Source organism: Panthera leo, chromosome B2 (genome assembly GCF_018350215.1).
Source record: "Panthera leo isolate Ple1 chromosome B2, P.leo_Ple1_pat1.1, whole genome shotgun sequence".
Classification (NCBI taxonomy): Eukaryota; Metazoa; Chordata; class Mammalia; order Carnivora; family Felidae; genus Panthera; species Panthera leo.
Genome location: NC_056683.1, coordinates 106,387,170 through 106,411,380, shown reverse-complemented (window position 1 = coordinate 106,411,380; position 24,211 = coordinate 106,387,170). Strand labels below are relative to the sequence as shown.

General features: G+C 37.3%; 1 protein-coding gene across 3 annotated transcripts in view; it reads left to right on the top strand.

Moving 5' to 3' along the window:
- The window catches only part of CEP85L (centrosomal protein 85 like), a 215,605-nt gene that overhangs the window by 124,299 nt on the left and 67,095 nt on the right, over positions 1-24,211 (top strand). For all 3 annotated transcript variants that reach the window (XM_042939703.1, XM_042939702.1, XM_042939701.1), the window contains exon 4: positions 11,778-11,899. In XM_042939703.1, coding sequence (XP_042795637.1) covers positions 11,778-11,899 — 122 coding nt within the window. The remainder of the gene's footprint in view (positions 1-11,777; positions 11,900-24,211) is intronic.

Sequence of the window (24,211 nt, the reverse complement as noted above, 5' to 3'; positions counted from 1 at the left end):
GAAAAACAGGTTTATCAGTATGTATACGTCATATACCCATGGAAGATACATAGGGGAAAATGAGTAAGTCATTAAGAAGCAGATTTAGAATTCAGGATTAAATATCATTTTAATGAGGAAAGTAGGGGTAGGATATAGGCCTCTAAGGGGAGAGTAAATGATTTTTAGGAAAGATGCATGGGCCCTAAGAAGAATAGATGGGAGCTATGATAGTCTGTGAGAAAGTTTCTCTGGGTGCAGTCAGTGTCTGTTACAAGTCTCATCTTCCATGATAAGTGTCAGTCCTCCCCTGGTTGATGAAGTTTCCAGGGAGGGGATTTATGATAATTGAGATCTTTTTGGAGGATCTGTCTTTAGGCAGATAATGGAGTTCAGAGAAAGCCTCTCCCAACATTTGCTGTTTTTAAGTGCCTGTGGCTCAAAATAATGGGGTGGCATATTCTGCTACCCTTCATTATCAGTTTGTTCTTGCATTCTTGGTGTACTGTATTTACTTCATCTGGTGTTTTATCTCTTGATTATTTGTAGATGTAAGATAGCCCCAAAGTGAAGAAGAGATATGAAATAATACTCAGGATAGTATATTGTATTCTCTACAGTGTACCTTTGAGTACTTAAGTATTCTCCCCTAGCAAACAAGGCCTTCATTTCCCCTTAGCCCTACTCTATGGGAGAGAGAGAAATAAAATGTAGGTAATATGTATGGTTTTTGTGTATATATTTGTTTTTGTTGAAGTCTAACATATATACAGTAAAGTATATAACTGTAATTGGTCTTACCATGTAATAATAGCTTCATTCTATTTAATAATGTATACACTCCACTCAAGTGAAGATTCTGTTTAATAATGTATATACACCACTCAAGTGAAGATATAAAAATTTCCAATGCCCAATAAATTTAACATGACCCTCTTTGTATAGTGTAGTAACATCCCATGCATCTTCACTGTTCTGGCTTTTATTATCACTGAATATGTATGGTTCTTTATCTGAATTCTTTGGCCTCATATAATGTCTCAGAATCTCATCCATGTGTTGAGTATCTGTTTTATTGCTGTGTAGTATTATGCTCTATACCTATAGAACATACTGAGTATTTGTTGACACACATTTGGATTGTTTCAAATTTATGATAAATTCTTTTTACTTCTAGTATTGTTGAATGGGATATATGTACATATTTACTTGTAACTATTTTTAGAAAAATCAATTTTATTGAGATATTAAGAAACAAAATGCACCTATTTTAAATAGAATTATGAGATGTAACTTATATACAGTGAAATTGAACCTTTAAAAATGTATAGTTTGAGTCTTGAAAAATGTATATAGACATGTATATCTTAATAGTCATGTTGTACAACATTTCTATCACCCCAGAAAGTTACCTTTTTCCCTTTTGTAGTCAACACCCAATCCCAGCTCTGGCAACCAGTGATCTGATTCCTGTCTCCATAGATTTGCTCTTTCCAGATATCATATAAATAAAATCCACCAGTGTGTAACCTTTTGAGTATGGCTTCTTTTACTCAGTGTAATGTTTTTGTGATTCATCCATGTGTTGCATACATCATTTGTTTTATTGTTGAGTCCTATTGCATTTTATAGATGTAGGACAGTTTGTTCATACCATTTGTCGATTTAATGGACATACAGATTGTTTCTAGTTTGGGGTAATTATCAATGCACATTTGCCTACAGGTCTTTGTAGACATAAGGTTTCGCTTCTTTTGGTTAGTGAATTCAATGAAAGACAAATACTTTATGATGTCAGTTTTATGTGTAATCTAAAAAAGCCACACTCATAGAAACAGACTAGAATGGTGGTTACCAAAGACTGAGGGGTGGGGAAGTGAAGAGATGTTGGCCAAAAAGTACAGACTCATTCTATGAAGCCAGTATTACTTTGATTCCTAAACCAGACAGAGACCCAATAAAAAAAGAGAACTACAGGCCAATATCCCTGATGAATATGGATGCAGAAATTCTCAATAAGATACTAGCAAATCGAATTCAACAGCATATAAAAAGAATTATTCACCATGATCAAGTGGGATTCATTCCTGGGATGCAGGGCTGGTTCAACGTTCGCAAATCAATCAACGTGATACATCACATTAATAAAAGAAAAGATAAGAACCATACAATCCTGTCAATCGATGCAGAAAACGCATTTGACAAAATTCAGCAACCTTTCTTAATAAAAACCCTTCAGAAAGTCGGGATAGAAGGAACATACTTAAACATCATAAAAGCCATTTATGAAAAGCCCACAGCTAACATTATCCTCAATGGGGAAAAACTGAGAGCTTTTTCCCTGAGATTGGGAACACGACAGGGATGTCGACTGTCACCGCTGTTGTTTAACATAGTGTTTGAAGTTCTAGCATCAGCAATCAGACAACAAAAGGAAATCAAAGGCATCAAAATTGGCAAAGATAAAGTCAAGCTTTCACTTTTTGCAGATGACATGATATTATACATGGAAAATCTGATAGACTCCACCAAAAGTCGGCTAGAACTGATACATGAATTCAGCAAAGTTGCAGGATACAAAATCAATGTACAGAAATCAGTTGCATTCTTATACACTAATAATGAAGCAACAGAAAGACAAAGAAACTGATCCATTCACAATTGCACCAAGAAGCATAAAATACCTAGGGATAAATCTAACCAAAGATGTAAAAGATCTAGATGCTGAAAACTATAGAAAGCTTATGAAGGAAATTGAAGAAGATATAAAGAAATGGAAAAACATTCCGTGCTCATGGATTAGAAGAATAAATATTGTCAAAATGTCAATAGTACCCAAAGCTATCTACACATTCAATGCAATCCCAATCAAAATGGCACCAGCATTCTTCTCAAAACTAGAACAAGCAATCCTAAAATTCATATGGAACCACAAAAGGCCCCGAATAGCCAAAGTAATTTTGAAGAAGACGACCAAAGCAGGAGGCATCACAATCCCAGACTTTAGCCTCTACTGCAAACCTGTCATCATCAAGACAGCATGGTATTGGCACAAAAACAGACACATAGACCAATGGAATAGAATAGAAACCCCAGAACTAGACCCACAAACGTATGGCCAACTAATCTTTGACAAAGCAGGAAAGAACATCCAATGGAAAAAAGACAGTCTCTTTAACAAATGGTGCTGGGAGAACTGGACAGCAACATGCAGAAGATTGAAACTAGACCACTTTCTCACACCATTCACAAAAATAAACTCAAAATGGATAAAGGACCTGAATGTGAGACAGGAAACCATCAAAACCCTAGGGGAGAAAGCAGGAAAAGACCTCTCTGACCTCAGTCGTAGCAGTTTCTTACTTGACACATCCCCAAAGGTAAGGGAATTAAAAGCAAAAATGAACTACTCGGACCTTATGAAGATAAAAAGCTTCTGCACTGCAAAGGAAACAACCAACAAAACTAAAAGGCAACCAACGGAATGGGAACAGATATTTGCAAATGACATATCGGACAAAGGGCTAGTATCCAAAATCTATAAAGAGCTCACCAAACTCCACAGCCGAAAAACAAATAACCCAGTGAAGAAATGGGCAGAAAACATGAATAGACACTTCTCTAAAGAAGACATCCGGATGGCCAACAGGCACATGAAAAGATGCTCAGTGTCACTCCTCATCAGGGAAATACAAATCAAAACCACACTCAGATACCACCTGACACCAGTCTGAGTGGCTAAAATGAACAAATTAGGAGACTGTAGATGCTGGAGAGGATGCGGAGAAACGGGAACCCTCTTGCACTATTGGTGGGAATGCAAATTGGTGCAGCCACTCTGGAAAACAGTGTGGAGGTTCCTCAAAAAATTAAAAATAGACCTACCCTGTGACCCAGCAATAGCACTGCTAGGAATTTACCCAAGGGATACAGGAGTACTGATGCATAGGGGCACTTGTACCCCAGTGTTTATAGCAGCACTCTCAACAATAGCCAAATTGTGGAAAGAGCCTAAATGTCCATCAACTGATGAATGGATAAAGAAATTGTGGTTTATATATACGCAATGGAGTACTATGTGGCAATGAGAAAGAATGAAATATGGCCTTTTGTAGCAACGTGGATAGAACTGGATGAAGAGTGTTATGCTAAGTGAAATAAGTCATACAGAAAAAGACAGATACCATAGGTTTTCACTCTTAGGTGGATCCTGAGAAACTTAACAGAAACCCATGGGGGAGGGGAAGAAAAAAAAAAAAGAGGTTAGAGTGGGAGAGAGCCAAAGCATAAGAGACTCTTAAAAACTGAGAACAAACTGAGGGTTGATGGGGGGGTGGGAGGGAGGGGAGGGTGGGTGATGGGTATTGAGGAGGGCACCTTTTGAGATGAGCACTGGGTGTTGTATGGAAACCAATTTGACAATAAATTTCATATATTGGAAAAAAAAGTATAGACTAAAAAATTATAAGAGAAATTAAGTCTGGAAATTTGATGTACAGCATGATTATTATAGTTAATAATACTGTATGATATACTTGAAATGTACCAAAAGAGATCTTAAATGGTCTCCCCACAAGGAAAAACAAACATAGTAATTTTGTTAGGTGGTGAAAGTGTTAGCTAACTCTATTGGGGTCATTATCAATTCAGCAGTTGTATGTCTTAAACCTACACAATGTACACAATGTTAAATAATATTTAAATAATAATATTTAATGTTTTATAATAAATAATATATTAATGTTATTTAACATTGTGTAGGTTAAATCTGTATAAAAATGGGTGGGGGGGGGTGAAGGCCAATGAGAAGAATTCTTTTGTGGTGATGGAAATGTTTTGCATCTTGGCTGTGTCAATATTCTGGTGGTGATAGAGTTTTGCAAAACATTACCATTAGAGAAGCTGGGTAAGTATACATGGGAGCTCACTGCATTATTTCTTATAACTGTATGTGTATCTATAATTATCTCAAAAATTTAAACAAAAGGAAAAAAGATCAGTTGACCATTATGGGTAGGTCTGTTGTAGATCTTTATTCTGTTCCATTCATCTATCTTTATGTTAATACCACACCCTCATGAATATTGCAGCTTTATAATAATAAGTCTTGAAATCAAATATTGTAAGCTCTTAACTTTCTTAAATTTCCACAGAAATTTTATTTTTTTTTTTCAACGTTTTTTTTTTTTTTTATTTATTTTTGGGACAGAGAGAGACAGAGCATGAACGGGGGAGGGGCAGAGAGAGAGGGAGACACAGAATTGGAAACAGGCTCCAGGCTCCGAGCCATCAGCCCAGAGCCTGACGCGGGGCTCGAACTCACGGACACAGAAATTTTAGAATCAGCTTGTCGACTTCTAAAACATCTGCTTGGATTTTAATTTGGTTTGTGATTAATCTATATATCAGTGTAGAGACAAATGATATCTTAATAGTGAAGTACATCTCTCCTTTTTAAAAAATAGTTTTTCATAATGTTTTAGTGATATTTTATAGTTTTCAATGTACAGATCTTGCCATGTGTATTGTTAAAGTTTTTATCTCATGGATATAAATTATATTAAAAAAATTAAATTTGTAATTGTTTATATGCGACACATAGAATTATGATTATTTTTATGTTGCTCTTGAATTGTGCAACCTTGGTAAAGTTATTTTAGTAGGTTTTAAAAATTATTCTATTAATGTGGTAAGTTGCATTCCTGTGGTAAACCTAGGTCATATTATCCATATGTCTATTTTAATTGATTTTGTTAAGAATTTTTATATTTATGTTTATGAGGGATGATGATCTGTAGTTTTCTTTTTCCTGTTTTCTCTGGCTTTGATATCAGAGTAATATTGCCGATCTCATAAAATGTGTGGGGAAATGTTCACTCTTCTGAGTTTGTGGAAGATTGGTGTTAATTCTTTAAATGTTCAGTGGAATTCTACAATGAAACTGTTTGCCTAGAGATTTCTTTTTTCAGGAGTTTTGTTGTTGTTTTTAATCTCTACATTCAATTACTCTTATAGTTTCAGAGCTATTCAATGATCCAGTTCATACTGGATGCATTTTGATAGTTTGTACTCTTTGAGAAGTTTGCCCGTTTCACTGGTGGTTCAATTTGTGTGTGTAGAGTTCCTCCTAATAATTCCCGTTTTGTTTTTTTTTTCTTCATATCTGCCGGATCTGTAGTGATATCTTTTGTTTCATTCCTAATATTGGTCATTTGCATCTTCTCCCTTTTTTCTTTTTCAGTCTAGCCAGTTTTGTCAATTTTATTGAAAGAATTTGCATTTTTTTGGCCCCATTGACTTTTGTGTATTTGTTTTCATGTTTTAAACCTAGTGGATTTCTGGGCTTCTGGGTAATTCAATCAGTTAAGTGTCTGTTTCAGCTCAGGTCATGATCTTGCAGTTCATGAGTTTGACTCTGTGCTGACAGCTCAGAGCCTGGAGCCTGCTTTAGATTCTGGGTCTCCATCTCTCTCTGCCCCTCCCTCATTCACGCTCCGTCTCTCAAAAATGAATGTTAAAAAAAACACAAAAAACAAAAAAACCTAGTGGATTTCTGTTCTTACCCTTGTTTTCTTCCATCTGGTTTCTTTGGCGTATATTTTGTAGTTTCTGAAGATGGGAGTTTAGATCACTGAGTTGAGACCATTTCTCTAATTTAATGATTTAGTGCTATAAATTCTTTTCTTGGTCCTGTGTTAGCTACATCTCACAAATTCTGATATATTTTCAATTTCATTCAGTCAACCTATGTATTATTTAGAAGTGTGTTTTTAAAATGGTGGTACTGTTTTAATGTGAATTTCTGCATTTGCTGCGAAGTGTATTTTAAATCTTCTTAGTTTATAACATGCTTTATTATTATTCTTCAAGCCTTCCCTTACTGTTTCTCAAAAATTTTTCTCTTGCACTGTTTTATCTTTTCTTAACATTTAGGTAGAAACTACCTATAAAATTACTACCTGATGTAATAAGTAGTAGACTCACTTTTGGTAATTGTTATTTTCTCAAAAAGTTTGCAATTTCATGTAAAATTTTAGATTTATTGATATGCTGTATATACTTTAAATACAGTAAAAACAGTATTTTAACTGTTTTAACTATTTAACAGTAGTTTAATGTATTTACTGTTTAACTATTAAACAGTAGTTTAATGTATTTAACTATTTAACAGTAAAAACTGTTAAATACAGTTTAAAGTATTCTTTGCATATATATGAGAGAGAGAGAGAGAGATGCAGTCTCTTTTGCAACTACCCAACTTTGATGGGGAAAGCAGCCATAGATAATATATAAAAGAATGAACATGGCTATGTTCCAATAAAACTTTAATTATGAGCCCTGATTTTTAAATTTCATGTAATTTTCCTATGTCATAAAATATTTTGTTTATATATGCCTATCATTAAAAATGACAATTATGGAGACTTTTTTCATCTAAGGCTTTTATAACAAGGTCATATCATTATATAATAAAACCATATTAAACAAAGTTATAAAATTCGACCTGAAGTAGAGTTTTAAAAGATTTTGTAAAAAAATCATATTGTGAAGTCTCAACTAGCAAGGCAGCCATTGTACCTTTATGATTTTTTAAAAATTTATTTCATTTCATTTCATTCATTCATTCATTCACTCATTCATTCATTTATATTGAGAGAGAGCACAAGCATGAGCTTGTCCTGACACGGGGCTCATATTGTATATGTGTAGTATATATATGAGACTACAAATATTTAAAACTGGGGCTTGATCTCATGACCTGAGCCAAAATCAAGAATCAGACACTTAACTGATCGAGCCCCCCAGGCACCCCTGTACCTTTATGATTTTGCATAGAATATAAACAATGCTTTACTATTAAAGAAAAGGAACAACTAATGAAATTTAAAAATTGCTTTTAAGTTTACCTATAACATTTAGTTGTGTGTCAGATTTTGTTCTTCTTTTTAATCTTTTATGAGTTAGAGTTAAGGTTCAGTAAGGAAGACTATCATGCTGCTGATTTGGTAATTCTTTGTTACATTTTTTAAAAAATGAGGTATAATTGACATTTAACATTATATTAGTTTCAGGTGTATAACATAATGATTTGATATTTGTATATGCTATGAAATGGTCACCATTATGTCCAGTTACCATCTGTCACCATACAACTGATGAAAATAACTTGAAGCAGTTCAGACTTCAGTCTTGGCAAGGCTAAAAGAGAATCTGACAGAAGTTAGCATAGGATTATTTTGTACCAAATTTATTTTGAGAGACAGAGTGAACGCAGGAGGGGAAGAGAGAGAGGGAGAGAATCCCAAGCAAACTCCACGCTGTTAGCGTAGAGCCTGACACGGGACTTGATCTAATGAATCATGAGATCGTGACCTGAGCCAAAATCAAGAGTGGGACACTTGACCGGCGGAGCTAGCCAGGCACTCCATTATGAAACTTTTAATATTTACTCTTTTAGCAATTTTTAAATGTTAATGCATCTTTGTTATAAGGGAAGCTGTTCTTTTTTTCCTTTATTTCTGTTTGCTCAGTTTCATAGCTCAATTTTGATTTGTTTTCCAAAGAGTTTAGATCAAGGGAGCTACAAATCAGAAGAATAAATTTTCATGTTGTTTTGTGTATATTCATGGAAGTATTTGGTAAGTGCTTTAGCAGTCCATTCTGCCAGTGATTCAGGTGCTGTAAGCCAGGCAGTATCATTATTTGCTTTTCTCTTCAAAACTATTGTTATTTGCTTTTCTCTTGCAAACCTACTTTTTCATTCTCTTTACTCTCTTTCTTATACCAAGAAGTGTTTCAAAACAAGAAAAGCCTTCTCATTGGGAAGTTGTCAGCCATAGGGAAATTCTTTAGCAGAAGACATATCAAGAGTAGAGTAGTTCATCATCTCTTGCCTGGGCTTTTGTGTTGTTGTTGTTGTTGTTTTTACTTTTTTTTTTTTTTTTTTTTTACTTTTTTTGAGCTGTGGGCATTTGTCTTATTGAAATAGGAACAAGATATAGAAGGTAAACATAGCTTCAGTATTATAGTATCAGTCATTCCTGACATGTGGTAATCAGAAATGGAGGAACCTTTCTTAAGTCTTTGGAAGAAGAAACTATACCTGAGATTTTTTTTTGTTAGGTATGATAACAATATACAAAAACCATTATTTAAAATATCTGTCTACTGGCATCAGGATATTAATATATAACTCAATATATATGTAAAGTGTATATTCATTTTTAGTCATCAAATAAATGAAATGTTTAGTATTATAGCACAAATGGCTTACCAAATCATTAATTTGATAATTTCCAAATCTTACATTGAGTTTTGGAATTGTTGAGATGGTTTTTTATTTTGCTTATTAGCTTTTACTAGTTTTAATGAATTCCTGTTTGAGCTATAATTTGACAAAATAAATTTAATCAAGTGACTTAACCCACTAAATTGGTAGTCATTAAGTAATATGGAGTTGCAATAAGTAGAGACTTTCTCATAATTTCAGCAATATTGTTTATGGTGCGGAATTCTCTTTTAGCTCCTAAGAGCAGTTACTATCAAAAATGTTTTCAGCTCTTGTGATGATAGGATATTTTGTGAATACCTTATTTAGGCCATAGTAGAAGCAGTGTAACAATTTCCTTAAGAGCACATGCTCTTTTGTTGGGGTGCCCCTGTTTGAATTTCAGTTCTGCCAACTAAATACAAGCTGGTAGGTAGTTCTGAGATGGAAAATTTTTGGAGGGTTGACTACTTCAGGGAACCAACCAATCAGAAAGGATGCCGTTTATGGATGGAGCATATTGAAGGCCCCTTTTAATGTCAAGAAGTAACTCTTCATTTGTTGGATGATGGAGAGTTCTGAGGAGGGCCTGGATAGTGGAGAGGACCTTTGGGGGTTTGGACAACAGCTAGTTACCAACCACGGTAAAAACACTTCAGTACTGTAGCAACTAATGTATCTTTACTAGGGCATATGGCTGATTATCAGTCTGGGTTGTATGTTAGGCAAAGGAAAGAATGAAATTCAGAGAAGGATCTCTGACTAACCTGGCTATATATTGTTATGTGTCACTTACACTCCAAATATCTGCTCATCTGACAAAGTTATGTTCCCTGTTGTCTCCTGGTTTCTGTCCTTCCTAGTCTGTTCATCTTGTTCTGTCTTCTGCCTGAAACATCCTATCCTGGTATACTTGAAAACCATCTTAATTGAACGGGTTAATATAGGACTAGTTGATGTCACACAATTAGTGGTTTATTCAGAAATAGGTCTTGCCACTAGCATCTTTGGAAAACAAAGGATAAAAATATCACTGAATGTTTGAATTCTTCTAAAGTTGCTTTGGAGTGTTTCTATAGGATTATTTATCCTGCCAAGGAATTTATGTTCCTACTTGATTTATCAATTGTATTAGTGTCCTAGAGCTGCACAAAGGACACAACTGGGTAGCGTCCACAACAAATTTATTGTCTCACAGTTCTGAAATTTACAAGTCCAAAATCAAGGTGTTGGCTGAGTTGGTTCCTTCTGTGGGCTGTGAAGAAGAATCTGTTCCAGGCTGAGTTCTAGTGGCTTGCTGGCAGTCTTTTATGTTGCTGACGTTTAGATGCATCACTACAATCTCTGCTTTCATCTTCAAATGGTGTTCTTTCTGTATCTCTTTGCATAGAATTTGTGTTCAGATTTCCCCATTACACAGTTTGGGGAATCATACTGGATTCCCCAATCCTAATCGTATTGGATTAGGGCTCACCCCAGTGACTTAATCTTTTAAAAAAAAATTTTTTTTAATGTTTGTTTATTTTTGAGAGAGAGACAGAGTGTGAGCAGGGGAGGGGCAGACACAGAATCCAAAGCAGGCTCCAGGCTCTGAGCTGTCAGCACAGAGCCTGACATGGGGCTTGAACCCACGAGCCGTGAGATCATGACCTGAGCCAAAGTTGGACACTTACTGACTGAGCTACCCAGGCGTCCCCCCTCCCCCCGGGGACTTCATCTTAACTTGATTACTGTAAAGACCCTGTTTCCAAATTAGGTTACCTTTTGAGGTTCTTGGGGATTAGGACTTCAACATATCTTTTTGAGGAGATGCAATCAATCTCTGACTATACTAAGTCATACTTACTAGGGTTTTCTTTTTGTTTGTTTCAGAAATTTGAGGGTATTTGTCATATTGGCTTTTATCAGTATTGATTTGTTTTAAATCTTTGAAATTTCTCTTCAATTCTAAGCAGATTTTTTCTAAATTGTGTACTTTACACTGGAGACCAGTAATCACCCAAATCATATGTGCTTAAGTCATATTTTCTTTAAATATGTTTACTATTTTGTGAAAATATTTTTGCTTTTGAAATTTTAATGTAATTAAATGTGATGTGATGGATGACAATTTGAAGTCAGCATACTACAGATACTGTTTTTATTTCCTTGTAGAAACCTTCCCAGTAATGTTTGTCTAGTCTAACCATGGTACGTTGTTTCATTGTACTTCTTCCTAGGCAGTGAGTGATTAATATCTCACTTACAGAAAGCTTCTACAAGATGAGAATAAAATCTTGTATATAGTGTTGTAATAAGGCAGATTAAATATTGTATTGTCACTACTTCATTAGACTTGTACTTTTACAGAACTTTCTTGAAATTCTTCAAGTTACGTTGTATTTGCAAGTGTGATTTCAGACAGTCTTAAAAAAACAACGGTTGAGTTTTCTCATTTTTTAATAAAAATCGTTGGGAAAATATTAGATGACACATAAATATTTCTTTTAAACACTTCTAGTGTACTAATAGTATAAATATATTTGTGCAGGTTTTGACCGGATCCTCTCGTCAAAGTTATTCACCTTCTGGCTATCAGGATTTCAGTAAGTGGGAATCAGTGCTGAAAATAAAAGAAGGACTGCTAAGGCAGAAAGAAATTGTAATTGATCGGTGAGTCTGTTTTCTTATTTACTAAATATTTCAGGCACACAGAAATGTAGATTACTAAAACAAATGGTATCTACTACTTAGAGTTTAAGAAATACAATCTTACAAATACACTGTCTCATTTCTGTCCCTCCCTCATCCCACCCCCTTAAAGAACCCCTATCAGAACTGAGGGTTGGTGTGTTCCTTCTGTTTTCTACCATCCTTTCATTTATGTTAGAGTAACTCATTTGGAAACTCCACTGTCTTTTTTTTATATGTAGAAAGTTAGCTGCAATGCTAATGAACTTTCAGAGCTACAGGCTGTATCTCTGTGTTTTATACTTGGAAACTATCAAATTGGAAAGCTACTTTAAAGTGCTAATACTTTTAACTAGTGTGTGTTAGATATGAAGGCAGAGAAACTATGAAAATCATGAATGTTTAAAATTAAATGACTTACAGATAAGAATTTTGGAAATTTGGGGGGACAGTTCAGAAATGTTGCATTTTTGAGTACCAAAGCTCTGAAAAAAAGTTTTTGTACTTAATAGACAGTCTCCTGATTATTTTGAGCAATGAACATTAATTTTTAATTATATTATCCTTGATGTATGTTAGTTCTACATAAGTTATGTATACTTTAGGGTTAGTTAAACCTGTGTGTGTAGTAATGGGGAAATTGAGGGGACATTTTTTTCTTAATGCTAGTTACTACTTATTTTCATGTGCTTATTTGAGATAAAGTAGTAGACATTTTAGCCTTAAAATTAAATCCCAGTTCAAATCTTTCAATATACTTAGGGGCGCCTAGGTGGCTTGATCGGTTGTGTCTGACTCTTGATTTTGGTTCAGGTCATCATCTCACAGTTGTGGGCTCAAGCCCCACATCGGGGTGTGCGCTGTCAGCACAGAGCCTGTTTGGGATTCTCTCTCCCTCTCTCTCTGCCCCTCCCCCACCTGTGTGCTCACACACACTCTCTCTTCCCCAAAATAGATAAATAAAACTTAAAAGATATTAAAAAGATAAGTATATTTAATAGCTGAAGTTGCAAAAGATTTTACTTAGGAATTTACCATTATTAAGCAGTATCTACTGGAGGGTAACTAGAGCACGGATATCTGAATTTTTTTTCTCTACTATGTTCCCAACATCTTGAACAGATCCTGGCACTTAGTATATGCTTAATGTTTGATACTTGTGAGGCAGGAGGGGAGAAAGACTTGAGAGACAAGTTGACCAGAGTAAAGCCATTTTGATTTTAGGCTGACTCTTAACCTGAAGGTCAGCAAGTCATAAAAAAGAGTCACAAGATCTGACTCATAGAAAACCACAAGACCCCACTCCCTCCGGCGGTAAAAGCCACATAGGTTGGACATTCTTAAAATTGTTCCCTGTGGGTAATTCCAAAACTGTAAAACAATGGAAAAACCAAACTGCCCAATGTGAATGAAAAACCCAAAGTTAAAGAGTACGCTCCTTTCTGTATGGTTAGCTAATTTTAAAACAAACTTATAAAACCCTTTGTTAGAGACAAAGAGGAGCCATCTGCCTCACCTGGGAGGAGAGACCACTACGTTGTCTGTGAAGTAGCAGCTTTCTTGTTTCTACACTTAATAAATCTTTGCCCCTTTCTCTAAATGGCTAGCTCTTAAATTCTTTCCTACACAAAGCTAAGAACCCTCTTGGCCATGGGCCTGACACCCTCCCTCTGGAGGCCTTGCCCATCTGACATCACTTGCATATTTGATAAATGAATGAAGATTCTAGAAGATAGTTTTGATTGAGTTTATGAAAAGGCTGTATAAAAGTATTAGATATTTTTAGTACAAGTGAATTTTATAAGTGGGTAATTATAGACCCTGATGGACATATATTTTGTACACTTAGAAATTTAATTCAGGGCGCCTGGGTGGCTCAGTCGGTTAATCGTCTGACTTCAGCTCAGGTCACAATCTCACGGTCCGTGAGTTCGAGCCCCATGTCGGGCCGATGGCTCAGAGCCTGGAGCCTGTTTCGGATTCTGTGTCTCCCTCTCTCTGCCCCTCCCCCGTTCATGCTCTGTCTCTCTCTCTCTCTCAAAAATAAATGTTAAAAAAAAATTAAAAAAAAAAAAAAAGAAATTTAATTCACTGTACATACTTGAAATTAATATTTTTTAAGCAGACTGAAATTCAGAATTTTATTAATATGGGTGTACTCTCCCTCAAAACAATCAGAATCTATTGACTTTTATTATTTTTTTTTTTTTTTTTTTGACTTTTGAGCATTTTTGTTTTTTTTTTTTTTTTGTTTTTTTTGTTTTTTTTTTTTATTTTTATTTTTATTTTTTTATTTTATTTTATTTTATTTTTTTTTTAATATATGAAATTTACTGTCAAATTGGTTTCCATACAACACCCAGTGCTCATCCCAAAAGGTGCCCTCCTCAATACCCATCACCCACCCTGTCCTCCCTCCCACCCTGTCCTCCCTCCCACCCCCCATCAACCCTCAGTTTGTTCTCAGTTTTTTAACAGTCTCTAATGCTTTGGCTCTCTCCCACTCTAACCTCTTTTTTTTTTTTTTTTTTTTTTTTTTTTTTTTTTTTTTTTTTTTTCCTTCCCCTCCCCCATGGGTTTCTGTTATGTTTCTCAGGATCCACATAAGAGTGAAACCATATGGTATCTGTCTTTCTCTGTATGGCTTATTTCACTTAGCATCACACTCTCCAGTTCCATCCATGTTGCTACAAAAGGCCATATTTCATTTTTTCTCATTGCCACGTAGTATTCCATTGTGTATATAAACCACAGTTTCTTTATCCATTCATCAGTTGATGGACATTTAGGCTCTTTCCATAATTTGGCTATTGTTGAGAGTGCTGCTATAAACATTGGGGTACAGGTGCCCCTATGCATCAGTACTCCTGTATCCCTTGGATAAATTCCTAGCAGTGCTATTGCTGGGTCATAGGGTAGGTCTATTTTTAATTTTCTGAGGAACCTCCACACTGCTTTCCAGAGCGGCTGCACCAATTTGCATTCCCACCAACAGTGCAAGAGGGTTCCTGTTTCTCCACATCCTCTCCAGCATCTATAGTCTCCTGATTTCTTCATTTTGGCCACTCTGACTGGCGTGAGGTGGTATCTGAGTGTGGTTTTGATTTGTATTTCCCTGATAAGGAGCGACGTTGAACATCTTTTCATGTGCCTGTTGGCCATCCGGATGTCTTCTTTAGAGAAGTGTCTATTCATGTTTTCTGCCCATTTCTTCACTGGGTTATTTGTTTTTCGGGTGTGGAGTTTGATGAGCTCTTTATAGATTTTGGATACTAGCCCTTTGTCCGATGTGTCATTTGCAAATATCTTTTCCCATTCCGTTGGTTGCCTTTTAGTTTTGTTGGTTGTTTCCTTTGCTGTGCAGAAGCTTTTTATCTTCATAAGGTCCCAGTAATTCACTTTTGCTTTTAATTCCCTTGCCTTTGGGGATGTGCCGAGTAAGAGATTGCTACGGCTGAGGTCAGAGAGGTCTTTTCCTGCTTTCTCCTCTAAGGTTTTGATGGTTTCCTGTCTCACATTCAGGTCCTTTATCCATTTTGAGTTTATTTTTGTGAATGGTGTGAGAAAGTGGTCCAGTTTCAACCTTCTGCATGTTGCTGTCCAGTTCTCCCAGCACCATTTGTTAAAGAGACTGTCTTTTTTCCATTGGATGTTCTTTCCTGCTTTGTCAAAGATGAGTTGGCCATACGTTTGTGGGTCTAGTTCTGGGGTTTCTATTCTATTCCATTGGTCTATGTGTCTGTTTTTATGCCAATACCATGCTGTCTTGATGATGACAGCTTTGTAGTAGAGGCTAAAGTCTGGGATTGTGATGCCTCCTGCTTTGGTCTTCTTCTTCAAAATTACTTTGGCTATTCGGGGTCTTTTGTGGTTCCATATGAATTTTAGGATTGCTTGTTCTAGTTTCGAGAAGAATGCTGGTGCAATTTTGATTGGGATTGCATTGAATGTGTAGATAGCTTTGGGTACTATTGACATTTTGACAATATTTATTCTTCCAATCCATGAGCAGGGAATGTCTTTCCATTTCTTTATATCTTCTTCAATTACCTGCATAAGCTTTCTATAGTTTTCAGCATACAGATCTTTTACATCTTTGGTTAGATTTATTCCTAGGTATTTTATGCTTCTTGGTGCAATTGTGAATGGGATCAGTTTCTTCATTTGTCTTTCTGTTGCTTCATTGTTAGTGTATAAGAATGCAACTGATTTCTGCACATTGATTTTGTATCCTGCAACTTTGCTGAATTCATGTATCAGTTCTAGCAGACTTTTGGTGGAGTCTATCGGATTTTCCATGTATAATATCATGTCATCTGCAAAAAGCGAAAGCTTGACTTCATCTTTGCCAATTTGGATGCCTTTGATTTCCTTTTGTTGTCTGATTGCTGATGCTAGAACTTCCAGCACTATATTAAACAGCAGCGGTGACAGTGGGCATCCCTGTCGTGTTCCTGATCTCAGGGAAAAAGCTCTCAGTTTTTCCCCGTTGAGGATGATGTTAGCTGTGGGCTTTTCATAAATGGCCTTTATGATCTTTAAGTATGTTCCTTCTATCCCGACTTTCTCAAGGGTTTTTATTAAGAAAGGGTGCTGGATTTTGTCAAAGGCCTTTTCTGCATCGATTGACAGGATCATATGGTTCTTCTCTTTTTTTTTGTTAATGTGATGTATCACGTTGATCGATTTGCGAATGTTGAACCAGCCCTGCATCCCAGGAATGAATCCCACTTGATCATGGTGAATAATTCTTTTTATATGCTGTTGAATTCGATTTGCTAGTATCTTATTAAGAATTTTTGCATCCATATTCATCAGGGATATTGGCCTGTAGTTCTCTTTTTTTACTGGGTCTCTGTCTGGTTTAGGAATCAAAGTAATACTGGCTTCATAGAATGAGTCTGGAAGTTTTCCTTCCCTTTCTATTTCTTGGAATAGCTTGAGAAGGATAGGTATTATCTCTGCTTTAAATGTCTGGTAGAACTCCCCTGGGAAGCCATCTGGTCCTGGACTCTTATTTGTTGGGAGATTTTTGATAACCGATTCAATTTCTTCGCTGGTTATGGGTTTGTTTAAGCTTTCTATTTCCTCCTGATTGAGTTTTGGAGGAGTGTGGGTATTTAGAAATTTGTCCATTTCTTCCAGGTTGTCCAATTTGCTGGCATATAATTTTTCATAGTATTCCCTGATAATTGTTTGTATCTCTGAGGGATTGGTTGTAATCATTCCATTTTCATTCATGATTTTATCTATTTGGGTCATCTCCCTTTTCTTTTTGAGAAGCCTGGCTAGAGGTTTGTCAATTTTGTTTATTTTTTCAAAAAACCAACTCTTGGTTTCGTTGATCTGCTCTACAGTTTTTTTAGATTCTATATTGTTTATTTCTGCTCTGATCTTTATGATTTCTCTTCTTCTGCTGGGTTTAGGCTGCCTTTGCTGTTCTGCTTCTATTTCCTTTAGGTGTGCTGTTAGATTTTGTATTTGGGATTTTTCTTGTTTCTTGAGATAGGCCTGGATTGCAATGTATTTTCCTCTCAGGACTGCCTTCGCTGCATCCCAAAGCGTTTGGATTGTTGTATTTTCATTTTCGTTTGTTTCCATATATGTTTTAATTTCTTCTCTAATTGCCTGGTTGACCCACTCATTCGTTAGTAGGGTGTTCTTTAATCTCCATGCTTTTGGAGGTTTTCCAGACTTTTTCCTGTGGTTGATTTCAAGCTTCATAGCATTGTGGTCTGAAAGTATGCATGGTATAATTTCAATTCTTGTAAACTTATGAAGGGCTGTTTTGTGACCCAGTATATGATCTATCTTGGAGAATGTTCCATGTGCACTCGAGAAGAAAGTATATTCTGTTGCTTTGGGATGCAGAGTTCTAAATATATCTGTCAAGTCCATCTGATCCAATGTATCATTCAGGGCCCTTGTTTCTTTATTGACTGTGTGCCTAGATGATCTATCCATTTCTGTAAGTGGGGTGTTAAAGTCCCCTGCAATGACCACATTCTTATCAATAAGGTTGCTTATGTTTATGAGTAATTGTTTTATATATCTGGGGGCTCGGGTATTTGGCGCATAGACATTTATAATAGTTAGCTCTTCCTGGTGGATAGACCCTGTGATTATTATATAATGCCCTTCTTCATCTCTTGTTACAGCCTTTAATTTAAAGTCTAGTTTGTCTGATATAAGTATGGCTACTCCAGCTTTCTTTTGGCTTCCAGGAGCATGATAAATAGTTCTCCATCCCCTCACTCTCAATCTAAAGGTGTCCTCAGATCTAAAATGAGTCTCTTGTAGACAGCAAATAGATGGGTCTTGTTTTTTTATCCATTCTGATACCCTATGTCTTTTAGTTGGCGCATTTAATCCATTTACATTCAGTGTTATTATAGAAAGATATGGGTTTAGAGTCATTGTGATGTCTGTATGTTTTATGCTTGTAGTGATGTCTCTGGTACTTTGTCTCACAGGATCCCCCTTAGGATCTCTTGTAGGGCTGGTTTCGTGGTGACAAATTCCTTCAGTTTTTGTTTGTTTGGGAAGACCTTTATCTCTCCTTCTATTCTAAATGACAGACTTGCTGGATAAAGGATTCTCGGCTGCATATTTTTTCTGTTTAGCACACTGTAGATATCGTGCCAAGCCTTTCTGGCCTGCCAAGTTTCAAAGGAGAGATCAGTCACGAGTCTTATAGGTCTCCCTTTATATGTGAGGGCACGTTTATCCCTTGCTGCTTTCAGAATTTTCTCTTTATCCTTGTATTTTGCCAGTTTCACTATGATATGTCGTGCAGAAGATCGATTCAAGTTACGTCTGAAGGGAGTTCTCTGTGCCTCTTGGATTTCAATGCCTTTTTCCTTCCCCAGTTCAGGGAAGTTCTCAGCTATAATTTGTTCAAGTACCCCTTCAGCACCCTTCCCTCTCTCTTCCTCCTCTGGGATCCCAATTATGCGTATATTATTTTTTTTTAGTGTATCACTTAGTTCTCTAATTTTCCCCTCATACTCCTGGATTTTTTTATCTCTCTTTCTCTCAGCTTCCTCTTTTTCCATAACTTTATCTTCTAGTTCACCTATTCTCTCCTCTGCCTCTTCAAGCCGAGCCATCGTGGATTCCATTTTGTTTTGCAATTCGTTTAAAGCGTTTTTCAACTCCTCGTGACTGTTCCTTAGTCCCTCGATCTTTGTGGCAAGAGATTCTCTGCTGTCCTGTATACTGTTTTCAAGCCCAGCGATTAATTTTATGACTATTATTCTAAATTCACTTTCTGTTATATTATTTAAATCCTTTTTGATCAGTTCATTAGCTGTTGTTATTTCCTGGAGATTCTTCTGAGGGGAATTCTTCCGTTTGGTCATTTTGGAGAGTCCCTGGCGTGGTGAGGACCTGCAGGGCACTTCCCCTGTGCTGTGGTGTATAACTGGAGTTAGTGGGCGGGGCCGCAGTCCGACCCGATGTCTGCCCCCAGCCCACTGCTGGGGCCACAGTCAGACTGGTGTGTGCCTTCTCTTCCCCTCTCCTAGGGGCGGGATTCACTGTGGGGTGGCGTGTCCCGTCTGGGCTACTTGCACACTGCCAGGCTTGTGTTGCTGGGGATCTGGCGTATTAGCTGGGGTGGGTAGGCAAGGTGCACGGGGGCTGGAGGGGCAGGCTTAGCTCACTTCTCCTTAGGTGATCCGCTTCAGGAGGAGCCCTGTGGTAGCGGGAGGGAGTCAGATCCACTGCCGGAGGTTTGGCTCCGCAGAAGCACAGAGTTGGGTGTTTGCGCGGAGCGAGCAAGTTCCCTGGCAGGAACTGGTTCCCTTTGGTATTTTGGCTGGGGGATGGGCGGGGGAGATGGCGCTGGCGCCTTTGTTCCCCGCCAAGCTGAGCTCTGCCGTCCGGGGGCTCAGCAGCTCTCCCTCCCTTTGTCCTCCAGCCTTCCCGCTTTCCGAGCAGAGCTGTTAACTTATGACCTCCCAGACGCTAAGTCGCGCTTGCTGTCGGAACACAGTCTGTCCGGCCCCTCCGCTTTTGCCAGCCAGACTCGGGGGCTCTGCTTGGCCGGCGAGCCGCCCCTCCGCCCCGGCTCCCTCCCGCCAGTCCGTGGAGCGCGCACCGCCTCGCCGCCCTTCCTACCCTCTTCCGTGGGCCTCTAGTCTGCGCTTGGCTCCGGAGCCTCCGTTCTGCTAATCCTCTGGCGGTTTTCTGGGTTCTTTAGGCAGGTGTAGGTGGAATCTAAGTGATCGGCAGGACGCGCTGTGAGCCCCGCGTCCTCCTACGCCGCCATCTTCCGGACGCTTGACTGACTTTTATTATTTTTTAAACACCATTGTAATTACTGTTCCACTGGGTATAAATAAGTTAATAGGTATCTTAGTTCATTTGGGCTGCTTTAATAAAATATCATAGACTGGGTGGCTTACAAACAACAGAAACTTATTTCTCCTTGTTCTGGAGACGAAGAAGTCCAAGTTGAAGGCACCAGTAGAAGATTCATTGTCTAGTGAGGGTCTTCTTTCTGTTTCGTAGATGGCTGTCTTCTTCCTGCAACCTCGCATGGTAAAAGAGGTGAGGGAGTTCCTTGGGGCCTCTCTTATAAAGGCACTAATTCTATTCATGAGGACTCTGCCCTCATGACCTAATCATCTCCCACAGGCCCCTAATCTCCTTATACCATCACATTGGGCTTTGGGATTTAATATATAAATTTTTTGTTGGGGTGGGGCACAAACAGTCTATGATAGTAGGAAATGCGTATAATTATCAACATAATCTATTAAAAAAATATATATTTCCCAAGTTTGTATCCTGTAGAAAGGTACTAAGGAAATAATCTAAAATAATGCAAGCTGCTCAATTTCGCATTTCTTTATCTAGTCGCATTTACCTATGCAGCTCCCTTCTTATACCGAGTTTTAGAGCATGAGGCTTCAGTGAGTGAATGTATTTAAAAATCTTAATACTGCCAGATGCATGGGTACCATCAGCAAATAGTAGCCACATACACATGATTTGCAAATAATAGTTTTGTTTCTGGGCTTGTTTCTCCTCAGTAGACTCCAGCCCCCTCACAGAAGAGACTGTTTCTTGTACATTTTATTACTCATAATAGGTACTCACCAAACATTCATTAAGGGGAAATAACTTCATTTTAATGGAAAAGAGGTTAAGGTTGCTGGTTAGCCTGTGCTGTTACTGATACTAGTAGTTCTTATAACTGCTCACCTTTTGCTACTGGATTGATCAGATAAAATTTAGGGATAAGTCATTGTACTTGAGACTGATCCAGAGAGGCCACCCTTAAACCTTCTGCAATGACACAGTGAGTTAATGCTATAAGTAAATGACACTGGCAGGGTAGAGGGGAATTCTCATTTTATCGTTACTTATAGTTTGCAATATGTGTATTTGCTATTTAATTGTGTGTGGAAGTAAAATCACATAATTGTATTAGTAAGCTTTTAAAAATCAGTAGTGCATTCTTTGGTGTAGTGTGGATACTTATTTTATTGAAATCACAGCATCCTTTTAATTGCTTTACATGCTAAGGTTTATGATCAGAATCTTAAAGCAAGGCCTAGATGTATATACTATGGTTATTAAAAATTATTGGAACTCCATCCTTATGTATTTGATCAGTTAACATGTGAGATTTTATTGATGGCAATTTGTAGTACATGTCTTTTACTTTGAGAGGGACTCCATAATGCAAGAATAGTTATTTTTCATCACAGGTGTTGAAGGGAGGTTTGGTTACATTTTTTTTTAATTTTTTTTTTTTTAATGTTTATTTCTGAGACAGAGAGACACAGCATGAGTGGGGGAGAGGCAGAGAGAAAAGGAGACACAGAATCCGAAGCAGGCTCCAGGCTCTGAACTGTCAGCATAGAGCCTGATGCGGGCCTCGAACTCACAAACCGTGAGATTATGACCTGAGCCGAAGTCCGTCGCTCAACTGACTGGAGCCACCCAGGCGCCCCAAGATTTGATTACTTTTATCAACTGCTTTAAACATTTAGATAGTTTTAATAGTTCATTTCTAGCTAAGATATTTTGGTTGTTTATACCTAGGCATATAGTATTATAGAATCAATTTCTAAATTTACATTTGACCTTGAACAGCATGGTGGTTAGGGACTCTGATCCTTCTGCACAGTTGAAAATCCATGTATAACTGTTTACTTCCCCCAAACCGAAGTGCTAATAGCCTACTGTTGACCTGAAGCCTTCCTGATAACATAGTCAATCAACACATATATTGTATGTATAACATACTGTAGTCTTAAACTAGAGAAAAGAAAATGTTATTAAGAAAATCATAAGGAAGAAGAAATACATTTAATGGTATTATATGTTATTTGTTGAAAAAAATCTGCTATCAGTGGATCTGCACCTTTCAAACTTTTGTTGTTCCAAGAGTCATATTGTAGTTCAGTCCCACCTTCTGTACTGCAATTCAGTTTTGACACTAAATACCCTAAGTTAGCATCAGACTCCACAGCTTTAAGGGCACACAGTCCCCAACAAGACTGTCTATCTTCAGATGCCAGTCTGAAGGTGGCATCACCAGAATATCCACACTTCTAACCAACTGGCTACAAATCTGGTGAGTTCCCAGAATTTTTATTGGAGTTTCATTGTGTAGGCACAATTGATTAAATCATTGGCTGCGTGATTGAACTCAGTCACCAGGCTCCTCCTCTCCCTGGCGGTTAGATTGGCTCAGAGTCACAGACCTCCAGTAACATGGTTGGCTTTCTGGTGAATAGTCCCTCCCCATCCTAAAGCTGCTATCTAGAGTCTGTGAGTCACCTCGTTCTCATAAATATGAGAGTTTTCCGGGGGGCTCATTAATAATAAACACTCCAAAGATTTAGAGTCTCCTTCCCAGGAACAAAGGCTGTTTCTTTATAACTCTTTATTATTGATTCTCTATTATTTGTAAAATCTTAAGATTTGCAGATACATATGTAAGAACCCTTTTAATATACCTTGGGAGTATTTTCAAGCTATACACTTAGCTTTGTTTGGCAGGCCCACCTTTGGAGAAATTGAAAATTCTGACTAGCCCAAGAAAAATTAATACAATCCATCCTCTTTTTTTTCAAATTAAAAAATACTAACAAAGTATATTTAGAAGTATATTTCGAAACTAAAGCCCAGGGTCATATTTCATATTGTCCCAAAATGTGTGAAAGCTGATTTTGGAAGCCAAGGGTGAGGAGACAGGTTCTTCAAAAACTATTTTATCCCTTGTTTACAGTACTAGAGGTAGTTTGAAAAATGTGAACTAGTGAAATAGAGGATACATTTATACATGGTTGTAGGTTTTTCCTTTTATGTGCCCTCTTTTGAAACAGATTGGGAGAAAGGAAATGCATGGAAAATCAAAAGAATAAAATCTCAGGGTGCCTGGGTGGCTCAGTCGGTTAAGTGTCTAGCTCTTGATTTCAGCTCAGGTCATGATCATTCTTGTAGTCGTGAGATCAAGTTTCATATTGGGCTCCGTGCTGACCATGGAGCCTCCTTGGGATTCTCTTTTTCCTTTTCTTTCTGCTCCTCTCTCTCTCTCTTTCTCAAAATAAATAAATAAAACTTAAAAAAAAAAAAAACTCTCATCAGTCTTTCTCATTCCATCCTAGATCTTTTGCTACCTGTCCCTTTATTTCAGTTCCCCCCTCTCCTTTTATTTTGGTAATGCATGAGGGGTGTCTCTTTGATAACCATTTCTGTTAAATTATTTAAGATGGTATATTGCGCATAATTCATTTGGTGGTAGTATCCATAATGGCTTCAGAAGCCATTAAGGATTTAAACAAAAAATTTTTTTAATGTTTATTTTTGAGAGAGAGAGACAGAGTGTGAGTAGGGGAGGGGCAGATAGAGAGGGAGACACAAAATCCAAAGCAGGCTCCAGGCTCTGAGCTGTCAGCACAGAGCCCAACAGGGGGCTCGAACTCACAAACCGCAAGATCATGACCTGAGCTGAAGTCGGACGCTTAACCGACTGAGCCACCCAGGCGCCCCAGCCATTAAGGATTTTAAAACTCACAAGGGAAACTATTTTCAGAAACCAAATTTAATTAGAAAAGAAAAGGAACCTTCTCAAAGGTAACAGATACATACTTTTGCTTTTTTGTATTTTCTCAACTAGAGACTGAATTTGTGCATATTCTTATTTGTTCCCTGGATCAGGGACAGGATCACTGCATTTCTAGGTAGGTGCAATATTTCTTTTAGTCACATAGTTGTTGTAGCAGCTCCTTGATTTCACAATTTTGACCTAAATTTTTTAAATATATTTTCTGA